The following is a 12,640-nucleotide window of genomic DNA, read 5'->3' on the forward strand; positions in this document are numbered from 1 at the left end:
TCGACTGGTTCGAACAGAGAAGTGATCTCAAGAACACCACAAGGTTATCCATAGTACTCTGTCGTTGAAGCAGCCTGAGACTAAGCGAAAGCCGTTTACACAGTCATTTGCTACGAACAAAGTGCATTTGACAAAAGCAACGCGAAATTCAATTTGAAGCGGGCAGCCGGGACCGCCGCCATGTTTCACGCAAACTCCCCAAACTACACAAGGACGCTAATGCTAAATATGAGAAATAGCGTGCGCACGCATAAGCTATAGGTCGTTTAGCATTCTATTTTATAGCGTATGCAATGGTATAGCGTATGTGAAACTAAATCTGTCTAATAAAGAACCCCAGGTGGTCGAAATTAATTTGGAGTCCCCCACTACGGCATGCCTCATAATCAAATCGCGGTTTTGGCACGTAAAAACCCATAATTTAAGTTTTTAATTTTCCCATGTATGCGATTATTGTGTCTTCTCCGTTCTTTATTTTTGTATCTTCTATTTATGGCATATAATCTGTGCATTTCCAGAAATAAAAGTAGTTGAAAGTAAGCACCCATGTGTGTTGCCACGTCATTCATCTGTTTGGGCTGCTAAATGTTCACCATGAATTTTTTTTTTACATTGCTCACACGGCACATATGTTAAAGCCATACATAGAGTCACACAGCATGAGAAAGCACAATGCAAAATGTATGAAGAAAACAAAACAGATGCCAACCAATATGAATAAATTTCAGCCACAACATGCAAGCTTTGTTCCCAATGAAATTCACAATGAAGCTGTTTACGATTCTTCCTGACCAGATGAGATTTCATCACTCTCGACTTAATGCAAATGAATGTTGGCTGCACTGGTTGGATAATGTGGCTCATAGCCTTGGCTGCACTATACAAGAATCCTTTGTATGCATCACTGGAGCTCAATGTTGGAAATGTAAAACACAGGTCACCTCAGATAATGATACTTCATCTTCTCAGTCCCCAGTTCACCAAAAACTTAAACTGTTATTTAAAATATTTTTGCTTTCCATTTTTTGCCACAGTGAATTTATCTCCAAAGATAGCAATCATGCAGAAATAATTACACACTTATTTAAATAACCCAGTACATGTGTTCATTCACCTACTGGAACCTTTGTGTACATAAAGAATCTTAGTTGGTAGGTTATTTTTGTACTTTTCCACCGAATTACTTTAAAACATAAAACATTAATTCAGTTGAAATATGCTTATGTGATTGTATAGTTGATTAGTTACATTTGACTATTAATCACTGAAACAAGATGCGCATGCATTGTTCAGTGTGACTGCTCACCTCCTATGCTGATTCCCCTGAGAGTTGTGTTGAGGTGCCGGAAAGGTTCCAATGGTATAGTTGCCATGGGATTTCCATCCAGAGCAAGAAGTGTCAGGAAAGGGTTGTTTGCAAAAGCATCATCCGGGAGATTCCGAATTCCATTAAACCCCAGGTCAAGAACCTGTAAGCAGATTTGAATATATATTGTACATTTCTTTGCAAAAAAGGCAGAGAGAGACTCAGTTCATGTAGGTACTTGCTCCTTATTATGTATGGGGCTGTTAAGTATGTGATTGTGCATGATGTATACATGTATACTAAGTTGAAAGATGGAAGTTTAAAGAACATAGTACAACATGTAGTTGTAGAAAAGAACACACATACAAAATGGAGGTTTGAACAACAGTTCAACTGGGGCCTGGTCTTCGTCAATGTAGGAAATATATGTATATACAGCCATGTTTCAAAATGAGTTATGCAGAATATCTCAAACTTGCCTGTGGTACATATCACAATTCTAATCCTTCAACTGAATAGACCGAAAAAGCAGAAATTTCTTGTACAAGAAACTAAATGCGTAATTGCCCAATCAACAAAATTTGATTATACACCTTTTTAGCTAATTATTTTGCTGCACATATTGCAATTCACAAATTATAGCCGATGTGAGTTTGCAGGACACACACACACATGCGCACACACCACTCTTGCCCACATGCACACGCATGCACACACGACTTCTTCCAGCCATTCTTCAGCACTAGTTATTGTGAAACTGCCTCAGCATTTGTGTCGACTCAATTCTAGTGTTTTATACAGTGAGGTACGGTTTTGTGAGCATGTACAGTGCGGTCCACTGTTAAAGGGAACTCAGGAATATCAATCCTGTGCAAATTTTCCCCTCTGGCAAGTGTACAATCACCCCGCCTTGCAGCATATGACTTCTGGTTGGTGGCGCTGGCCCCTTTCTACACACCTGGTGCACTGCATGACATAGCTTTAGCATGTGCATGCAGCTGCAGCACCAACAAAGTGAGAGCTGCACATTAGAGCGTTCCCTTTAACAGTGGACTGCACTGTACTTATGTTGGAACCCTTTCTAAAATTCTGTGGGTTGCACAATATTTTGCTGTGGCTCAGTGTACTTGGTCACCCGATCGCCCTCTACAGTGCGACAGCCCAAAGCTTTGCTGCCACGTCGTCGAACGCCACTGGCACCCAAAGGCAGCCTACAGAGTTGAATGGGAGTACCGTATTTACTCTATTCTAATGCACCTTCGATTGTAACGCGCACCTGTTTTCCGTGACAAAAAAGAAACGCCCTCGATTGTAACATGCACCCATTTGCCGCGACCTAAGAAAAGTCCTCTACAGTACCACGCACCTCATTCTTTCATACAGGAATACAACTTTCTCTCATTTGGAAAAACAAAGATTTACTCTCAATACACTAAAGTTGCGATAAATAAAAAAAGTCGGATTTTCGCCCGAAAGGCGAAGCATTGATTACGATAGCAAATTAGTAGACAGTTAAACGAAAAGTAAGGATAGTTTTATCGCCCATAGAAACTTTTAAACATTTACTTACTAACTAAATTAACAAGCATTGTGTCACGCACGCAGAAGCAAACACGAACACATCTCACGCAATTACCGCGGAAATTTTTTATCAGAACGCTGGACTGGGGAAGTGCGGTAGCAGGAGCTAGCTAATTTCCTTTGTGCGGCCTCTCGCTTTAACACGCACCAAGCGACGACAACACAGCGCGGTGCGCCTAGATGCATAAGCTCTGCCTTTATTTAAAGAGGGGAATTGTGCTAAAAAAGACACGGACGAGTAAGGACATGGACAAGTGCCCGTCCATGTCCATTGTCCACGCCCATGTCCACGCCCGTCCATTGCGCCCGTCCATGTCCTTACTCGTCTGTGTCTTTTTTAGCGCAATTCCCTTCTTTAAGTATGTACGACCGACTCGCCCAACAACGTGCTCTGCCTTTATCGCAGGTCATTTTCAAGATAGGGGCTGCGCGGCCTGTTAGTAGCAGCCCTCAGAGTAGAAAGCTTCTCCAGTTTGTGGCAGGCCCACACGCAAGTTTCGGAAACTTCGAATACCTGTGTGCGGCCCAATTTCCGTGCACCTCCACACACGGGATCAATTTCCTTTTAATTGCGGCATCGTAATGAACTCAGCATGTCCTTGCAGTCGGCACTTCCATGCTGATAGAGCAAACGCAGAAAACAGAAATACAGACGGTGCACTAACCTAAGCCAAAGGAAGCATTGCCTAAGCATACGTACTACAACACATGGAGAAAGCTACGGCAGCTAGGCTCAAACCAATGCTGGAAGTGCATACGAGGTGGCCATGTTGAAATGCTGATGGCGATGTAGTAATGCAGATTTAGGGTCGTACTCGATTCTAACAAGCAAGCAATTTTTGGACCCGTTATATCGGAAAAAAGTGCACATTAGATTCGAGTAAATACGGTATGCGACTTTCGAATGAGTTACTGCTCCAACACACAGTGCTCCCGAGCTCTTGAACCATGTGAGTGCATTCACTTCAATCTATGTTGTTTTCCTTCCTTCATACGTCAATCCATGGTGTTCTTAGTGCATGTCAGTGTAAGGGTCGCCAAATGTGACATGGGCAAAGCCGCTTTATCTAAAATCTGGCAGCTGTACGTTCGTGCATGTGGACGTGTGTGTACACGTACATGTGAATGTTTCAGAACATGCCATTCTCTGTGGTGCCTCCATAGCAGATGACGCGATGAGTGTTGGAAAAACCTGGTATTGGTTTGCAACTGCAGTCAGTCACGTCCCTTTAAATCAAAACTGGTTGTTTGATGGGAGATTTCACTTGCACTTAAGTTTATCCCAGCTGTGGAAACATTCTAAGCATCGTATCTTCTTTTTAATAATCACAACCTTTTAGAGCAGCTCTTACGTGCCCGTTCCTGCATTGAGCGGTGGCGGCGTAACTGAGCGAAGGATGAAAGAGCGAACACAGAGCACAGTGGGGGATGATAAGTAAACAGAGCACGAGGAGAAAGTGGAAGAGGCTTCAGTGAAAGCACAAGATGGAAAGTGGAAGAGGAGAAGGGTATGGCAAAAGTGTGGAAACAAAAGTGGAGTGCCGCTTTAGGGCGACGATGGCTACAAGATGACGTCAGAGTAGCGCACGTGATCTTTTTACCGATGGCATGCAGCGAGTGCGTCCCATGATACTATATATGAAAGCAAAGCACTGCATTAGCGGAGGTCTGTTTGCGGCGCCTGCTGTAAATCACACCCATGCATCACCCATGCGCTGTTTCTCGCGATCTCCCGATTAGCGAGGCAGTCACGCCAGACTTCGCTCAGTTTGCAACGTGCCACACGAGGCAGATTGTTCGCACCAGCCAATACTATATCGCGAAATGAAAACTCGCATTGAGCTGCACTCAAATTTCGCATTGGGGAGTACCGTAATTGGTAAATTGTTTTAGCCTCTGGAAAGTGTTTTTGCACAGTAGAAAAAGCCAGTTTAATTCTGAGCTAATGGCAATAAATTTCAAAAGTAGTCCCACAATCACATATGTAGCCATTGGGCTACATGTTTGATCCTGCTGCAGAGATGATGATTGAACTTGAAGCGGAAGGGGCATAGAGATGCAACCACATTGTTTACATCTGTTTAGGTCCATTCCTGAATCATTTGCTTAGTTTGGGAATTATGCCAAACTTAAACAACAATGCTCAGGAAGACCTCAATGAGCCCACAACCTACCATACGCTCCTTTGCTTTACACTTGCTGGTTTAAATTCACAGTAATGCCGTAATGTTGTGAAGGGACCTGTTGTACGTCGATAAAGATCCCAAAATGGCAAATATTCCTAAGTTGTTTAAAATATTAATATAATATAACTAGCATTCTTAGGATACTTCATGCACTTTCCAGTAGCTACCTAGCCATCTATCAATATGTCTAATAATTTTCCTGGCAACTTGGATCACTGGTTTACTATACATGTTGTTCTTGGTACAAAGTATCAAGCGCCAAGAACAACATGTACAGTAAAACGTAAGTACCAGCTTTCCCAAGAATAAGTTCTTTTGAGTCGCTGAGTGGTCCATGGTCTAATGGGTAGAGCATTGGACTGCTGTGCTGAGGTAATTGGGTTCGAAACCAACCGTCGGACCAACCTGAGCCACTGGGTATTGGCCGCTCTTTAATGACAAATAAAAAATAGTGTAAAATTTCTCCAGTTCTGGGCAAAATCGAATCTAAGTCATATGTATTGAAACAATCTTGTCTGAATATATAAGCACACACGCACCACACACAGACTTTGTGGCGGTACTGGCGCAGCGTGTCCAACGGGAAGTGCGAGAGAAGAGCCTGGCTGCATAAACACCTCATAAATGACGTGTTTTGGTATCTGCAGTACAATCTGTTACTCCATTGCTTCAGTGCTAATCACATTAACGTTGACATTCATGATATGGTTCCTGCCAGAATTTTTTGTTGTCTTTGTGTTGACTTCTTTTTACCATGTGCCAAGTTTTACATGTTACCAAGTTACTTGCCAAGTTACCAAGTTTTCTTTGGCAGAGGGAAGTCTGTAGTTGCATGCGATGTGGAATGGCCACTGCATTGCTCTCAAAGTTCTGGGCCTATGTCTCGTGTCCCTGGGCTCCTGCTACATTGACATGCCTTGAATACTGACCAGATCGAATTCTGCTAAATGAAAAATGTGCATTATAGTCGGTAATTAAAATTGGTTTATTGGCGACTATCATACAATTTCTCGTGTACACCATTCATAAGTATTTTGGCCAACAAAAAGTATGTTTTTTTGTTTTTTATACTTCCTACGTTTAATCATTGGAGGCAGTCGTTGCTGAAGCACACTGTATTTGTTATTAAAAATGAATGTCTTAGGTCAAGTGCTCAAAACTTTTTAGCAGAGATGATTGATTGCAATTTAAATGACAGTGAAAAGAAGGGGTAGAGAGGTCATTGCTGGACCATCCTGCCTATTGCCGCTGCCTTCGTGCTTCCATTGAAATGATAAAGTATGGATCAAGTGTTATTTCGTGCACTGTTTAACTATGATGTGCCAATTTCTCTCATCTGTTTTGCCGTCCAGTGGCATGTTTTCCTTTTGCTTTCTTTGAGCTGTAGCATACCATCATGTTGCTCTACAAGGAGAAACAAATGTTTCTTTTTTTTAATTGGCTGCACTGGTTCTCAGTTGCATTGGTCTATTTATTCCCCCCTTAATGCCGCCATTTCGCTCACTCATGATGTGTTAGGCATCTGTGTTCACTGCCCTTAGGTCTTTCAAAAGTTAGGCACCATCACTATGCCGAGGTTGCAAGCTCAAACAACTTACCCGAAGTTCAGTAAGCGTGGCAAGTGCCTGGCCAGGAAACTCAACGAGCAGGTTGTTCAGCAGCGAGAGCGAACTGAGTGTATCGTTGATGCCGGCGAATGCATCTGCGTCGATCTTGACGATGCGGTTGCGCTCCAGGTTGAGTGCGGTGAGCGTGTGCATACCGCTAAGGTCCTCGGGTGCCAGGCTTGCAATCTTGTTCTGCGCCAGGTCCAGGAAGGCGAGCGAGGTCAGCTGGGCGGCCGCACGCGGCACGCGCTCCTGGCCAGTGCCCTTGAGGTTGAGGTTCTTTAGAGAGTCCTGGAGCCCAGCGAATGCGTCGTCCGCGATGTTCAACTCGTTGTCGGCCAACTTGAGCGTGTTGAGTGGCAGGCCGGTGAACGCCCCATCAGGTATATGGCGGATGGCGTTGCTGGACAAGTCTAGCTGGCGCAGTGAGGCCAGGCGTCGCAGGGCCGCCACGGGAACCTCCTCGAGCCGATTGTCGGGCAAGCTGAGGCTGGCCAAGCTGTTTTCGAGGCCCTGCAGTGCACGCTCAGACACTTGACGCAACTGGCAGCGTGCCAGGTGCAGTGACTGGATGTCCAGCTTGGCGAACGCGCCGTCCGGCAGCGCCTCTACCGTGCTGTTGTTGATATGGAGCAGATCGATGGGCACGTTCTGCGCCGATGCATGCAGCGCATTCATGAGTCGTGCGAAATTCACTGGGCTGCACTGGACAGACAGGCGCTGTGTGCTGCTGTAGGCGCAGATGCAGTCGGCGTGCAGGTCGACTAAGTCCCGCGACCAGGGACACTTGGCCAGCGCGCCAGGTGGCGCGAGTAGCGCAGCCACGGTACTCAGCAGCAGCAGCAGCGGCAGCCTCATGGCCGCTCAACCTCTGGTGCGGGGATGCTTCCGGCCGGCCTGCAAAGAAAGAAATGCGTTCACCTCCTTGCTCGTCGCTTTATTCAAAAGCAATTCCTTAGTTCCTTACTCCTGCTCAACCCTGATTACACAGAAAGCGGCCTTGTTGCGCTGTATTAGATTGACTATGTGGAGGTTGTACCCACTTGAACCTTCAGCGATGCAGGGGAAAAAAAAAAGGAGAGACACTGCTGCCTGAGTGGGCCATCATTCCGCTTTTGCGGCCAGCTTATAGCATGGAGTAGCCGCCTCGTACTGCCGGCATTCTCCATCGCTTGCTTTGAGGATGGCCTCTGTGAGACAGCGTTGTCTCGAGACGTCTGTGACGAGTCATCGCATAGCACACTCACGTCAGCTGTCCTTTACCCCTGCCCTGCGTCCACGAAAAAGGTGCCAGTTCCGAATTTTTTAGGTGTGCTTCTGCCACCTGGCCCCAGCCTTGTGACAGTGCCTACAGATGAGTGGAACAAAAAAGTCGCAGTTTCGTCTGAAAGGTGAACCATCGATTACGATAGCAAAATAGTGGACAGCCATACAAAGTAAGGATAGTAGTTTTATAGGCCGTATAAACTTGTAAACATAGGCACACTAACTAAATTAACAAGCATGGTGTCACGCACGCACAAGCAAACATCAACACATCTGACTCGATGACGTGAGGAAACGCGGCAGTAGCAGCGAGCGAAGTGACATTTGTACCGTCTATCGCTTCAACGCAAAGTGAGCGCCGAGAGCCCACAGCACGCACAAAGCTACCAGCCGCCGACGCAGATTGCCCTCAAGATACGGCCGCGCATCTGCGCGCAGCCGCCACATGCGCATTTGCAGCCGCAGTTCAACGTCGTCCCGCTCTCGCCCCTCCCCTAGTAACTCACAACGTTGTGGAAGACGGTGCGCTTCCTTGCGGCTTTCGTCTCTTTCGCGCAGGCGTGATTGAGCGGCGATCGTCGGCCCCCTCGCAACCCTTCACTCGCACATTCAGCGTAGGGCGCGCGGTGACGGTGTTATTTCCCTGGCACTTTATACGGAACCTCACGGCGACGGCGATGGAAATGCGCTTGGAGTGCCATAAAACACTGTTGGCCGTTAAGCTAAACAAAGAAATTGTAAATATCAGGTTTGGCAGCAGACCTTGTAGCGCCACGTTGACAGAGAGACGTCGCCACTCAAATCGCGTGTAGTAAAGGAGAGAGTGCTCGCAGAATTACAACGTGCGGCACCCCACAAGGAGGCTCCCCACATGTGCGGATCTCGCGTTCGAGAGACACACTAAGCAATATGCGAGAGAGAAGGGAAGGTAGCTTGTGCGAACGCGTTCTTCACTTGAGTTCCGCCATTTAGGGGCGGCGTCCTGAACACTGTCGAAAAGCCTGCTTGTGAATATTGCGTGTCATCTACTAGAAAGACGAAGCCTGTTTCCTCTGGTCTTAGTTTTACACAGCACGGTAAAGTTTAAAACGCTTTCATGTATCCATGTAAAGTTACTGTACCGGCTTCGATGTCGCCCTTGAACGCGCTTTCTTTTTTTCTGCAGGTAGGTCTTTGTGTGCGTATGCGCGCGCGTGTAGTCGGAAGGGTTTGCTTCGCCCCCCTCGCTGTGTCCGGTGCTACTCGGCGTTGTGTGACCGAGCAGGAATGCGTTCTTTGGCTCGCCTTTGTGTCGCCCTGCAGAGTTCATCGTCTCCCGTCGCTGTGTGGTTCTCCCGCGCTGAGGAGGCAGAGCGAGAGTCCGCTGAAGGCGTCGTACTCTCCGTGGCGGCGCCTGGTCGCCCACGCTGACTCGTGCGAGCCGCTCGGTGAAAAGCGTGCGCGGCGTTCTTTCCTGTCGTTGCGCAGCTTTGTCGACAGATCCGCGGACGCGGGCTAACGACGCCTACCGGCGGCATCTTAGCAGCGGTACTGAGCAACGCTCTGCCTTTTGTGCCTCTTGCGGCTTTAATGCTCCGCTCCTGCCTCTTTTAAAAGACAAGGAAGTGCCTGACGTGTGCTCATCGTAAACTTGGCTTGCGGCATTCAGTAACTCATGTCTTAACGTTCTCACTTCCTTCTTGATGCTGCAAGAGCTTGTGTTTATACCACTCTGACACGTGTCGGCTGCCTCTGTGAAAATGCAGAGGAACATTTGTATGCTGTTTTGCCTTTCGGCTTCATGTATGTAAACGTGTGCTGCTTCTTTCCAAGGTAGTGCACTAACCCAGCACTTGCTGCGGTCTGTGAGAATGGCTGCTTGCACAGGCCGCGCGCTACGCATAGAATATGGGAATGACCAAGCTTTAAGCCGCTCGCTGCTAAGTTGGTCGGCGGCATTTTTTATTGGCACTGCTGCCCATTGTCCAAGGGTAACTATATGTGTACAGTACAATTCAAAACGCTGCATCGCGTAATGCACTAATAGTTGTCCTAGCAGTTAATGTGGGCAAATTTGTTACTTTCGGTGAAGTGTATGAACCAAGTATACAAATCTTGCTGTATTTGGGACTTTACAAATGCGTTTTATAGTTAAGCCATATTTGCGAGCCCAATTTTGAATATTTAACGCTCGCGCCTTCCTTTCTAACTAACTGCCAGCAACGAAGGCAAAAACAACGCGAACGTTGCGCTAGTATGGAGCGTGCAGCAAACCTGCCCCACCCAATTTCCTTCATTTTATTCCCGTTCATTGTGTGCTTTGATGCCTCTCTCTCCCTCTATCTCTCTCTCTAGAGTGTATCCTTGATCCGCCCCTGGCGTCAGGGCTGCTGCCTTGTACTTGCGCACATTTCGTTCCTTCGCGGGCCCGCGGATGGATTCACGCGGGTCGATAAATCCACGGACTCGGCACGACGTAGCACTGTAGTCGCTGTAGTAGCACCTGAATGTCGCAGTCTCGCACTGACTCATTCGCAAGCCACTCGACTAGCATCCGGCGTAAAGAGAAGTACTGCCGTCACGGAGTGGTGCGGCTGCTTTCGCGACATCATCTGGATTTGCCGCGATTGATTGATGGATCGCGACTAGCCGGTTCTCCGGCTGCGGGGCAGCCGGTTTGAAAGCGCCTAGGCTGCTTGCGACAGCGCACTGCTGCCCGGGCTCGTGGTGCCGTCGTCGGTCACGTTCGAGTTTTGTTGTCGGCATCTGTCAGGCTGAGCTGCGCCTGGCGCGCTCTTCACGTATGTCTTGTGAAAGCTTTTGCTTGAAGTGTGGCTCGTTCTGTGCCCTGAGCCAGAAATACATCTTCAGGGCCCAGGGGTGTTGCTTGGCGCCATGAACAAGAGGTCGTTGTTCGTGTCTTCCAAGCATACACTGTGAAAGGAGAGGCAGAAAACAAAAGAAAAGCTAACTTTTATATTAATCAATGCTCCGGTGGGAGCGTATGCATATGCTCCCCGAAACGTGGCAAACGGAGCAGCAGCATGCGGTCGGCATTCCAATCGAGTTATGTGCCCCGAGAAAAACCGCGCGTGCGGCGTAGTCGCTTTCTGTGTCCTCGCTTGCCGAGTTGGCTCCCGGCGTTCGTTCGCGGTTAGCTTACTGGGATACGCTATATTCTGGTGCCTCTAAAGACGATTACAAAAGCCAGTGCTAAGCGATGTCGGTCTGACATAACCCGACGACTGGACGCGGCAACTTCCATGGGAGCCCGCTTCCCGCGAACACTGCTACCTCTCGCATGCCACCATTAAGTTCAGTTTAACACAACCTAGGAACGGAGGTGGAACGCAGCTACACGTGTGGCTGTTACGCAAACGCGTTACCATGTCGGGCTTCCAGCGCTTGGCGTGCGGCAGTACGCTCTACTAAAGCCCCTCTATTCTGTGGCCTCAGCGGCGAGGCCTGTCCCGCCAAGTTCCAATTTGCGTTCCCGCGTCCCCGGGCGACGCCTGTGATTTCTGGCCAGAATCGAGTGCAGTGGGTGTGGTCTCCTAGAGTCGTCGGAGCCTGCGTAATATCACTTTTTGTACGGAGCCGTAACGAGACGTCCTGGCTGAACCCCATTGAACAAGTGCAGCGTTGTCTGTCGTTTAGTCATACTGACTCCCTTTCGTGAGTTATTGTTTTCGCCTTTGCTGTCCATATTGTTACAAGCATCCGCCTTGGACTAACGAAGAAGACGACGATCACTGGGACGTTGCGCGTGTTCAGCCATCTTGGCTACCTCTGTAAATAGACATATATATATATCGTACCTTGCTTTTCATCTATTTGAATTATGATCGACCTGTCAAGTGTTCCCCAAGTTTTGCAAGAAGCCATCGACTACCACCTCTGGCGGCGGCGGTGCTGTTATGCCTATAGCGGTCCCTGAGAGCGGGGGGATGCCCCACCAGCGACACGCAGCTGTCGCGGTTGATGTTTACGCCTCATCATTCACTTCGCTTCAAGACAGCAACGTCGCCCTCCTGACCGTCATGAAGTGGCCACTTATCGATGACGGGGTCATCGTCGAGAACTCCCGGGAAAAAGCGTCGATGGCAGGTGGTTGCCACCTTGTGACACGTTGGAGGCAGGTGCACCACGTAACCGAGCAGCACGTGGAAGGCATGAGCACCACGAGCAGCACGTTGAAGACCAGTCAGAGGCGATAGAGGTGGTAAACGATTCGGTGTTTGTGTCTGGCCAGTGGATTCCCTCAACAAGGGAGAGAAGGAAGAAAAGGGCATGAAAAGCGGATCCGGACGGCTGTGAAAGAGAGAAAACCGCTCGAGACTCGGATAGAGTCACAACCACGTACCATTGAAGTGAATACATTCTTTTCTACTTTTTTTTTTCATCATGATGCCCGCCTTCGTCGTCGTTTCCTGATTCTTGCGGGGAAGACACACCTCACCCGGTCGACATTGTATCAACGCCCCGTCACAATCTTATACGCACGTCTTTAACAAGTGCGCGCTTGGTGTGCCACGTGTGTTGTTTAGGGCGGATTGCTCGAGCCGCCCATCGCCGCACCGCACGCGTGCGGTCGCGTGAACGATTGCACGTATCAAACACTTGTGCACAAATTTCGGTTTACAATGTGTAAAGTAAACGCTGTGCACACAGTGTAAATGGTAATTTGTGCACAAGTGCTGGATACGTGCAATTTT

General features: G+C 48.0%; 2 protein-coding genes across 3 annotated transcripts in view; one reads left to right on the forward strand and one right to left on the reverse strand.

Moving 5' to 3' along the window:
* Nucleotides 1-12,640, forward strand: part of Rab3GAP1 (RAB3 GTPase activating protein subunit 1) — a 310,097-nt gene that overhangs the window by 90,491 nt on the left and 206,966 nt on the right. The window lies entirely within an intron of this gene.
* Nucleotides 1-12,640, reverse strand: part of LOC135897261 (uncharacterized) — a 46,338-nt gene that overhangs the window by 4,738 nt on the left and 28,960 nt on the right. Inside the window, exons 2-3 of the mRNA XM_065425856.1 lie at nt 6,672-7,577; nt 1,307-1,469 (exon numbers count right to left, since the gene is read on the reverse strand). Coding sequence (XP_065281928.1) covers nt 1,307-1,469; nt 6,672-7,538 — 1,030 coding nt within the window. The 5' untranslated portion in view covers nt 7,539-7,577. The remainder of the gene's footprint in view (nt 1-1,306; nt 1,470-6,671; nt 7,578-12,640) is intronic.

Source organism: Dermacentor albipictus, chromosome 1, assembly GCF_038994185.2.
Source record: "Dermacentor albipictus isolate Rhodes 1998 colony chromosome 1, USDA_Dalb.pri_finalv2, whole genome shotgun sequence".
In the NCBI taxonomy this organism is placed as follows: Eukaryota; Metazoa; Arthropoda; class Arachnida; order Ixodida; family Ixodidae; genus Dermacentor; species Dermacentor albipictus.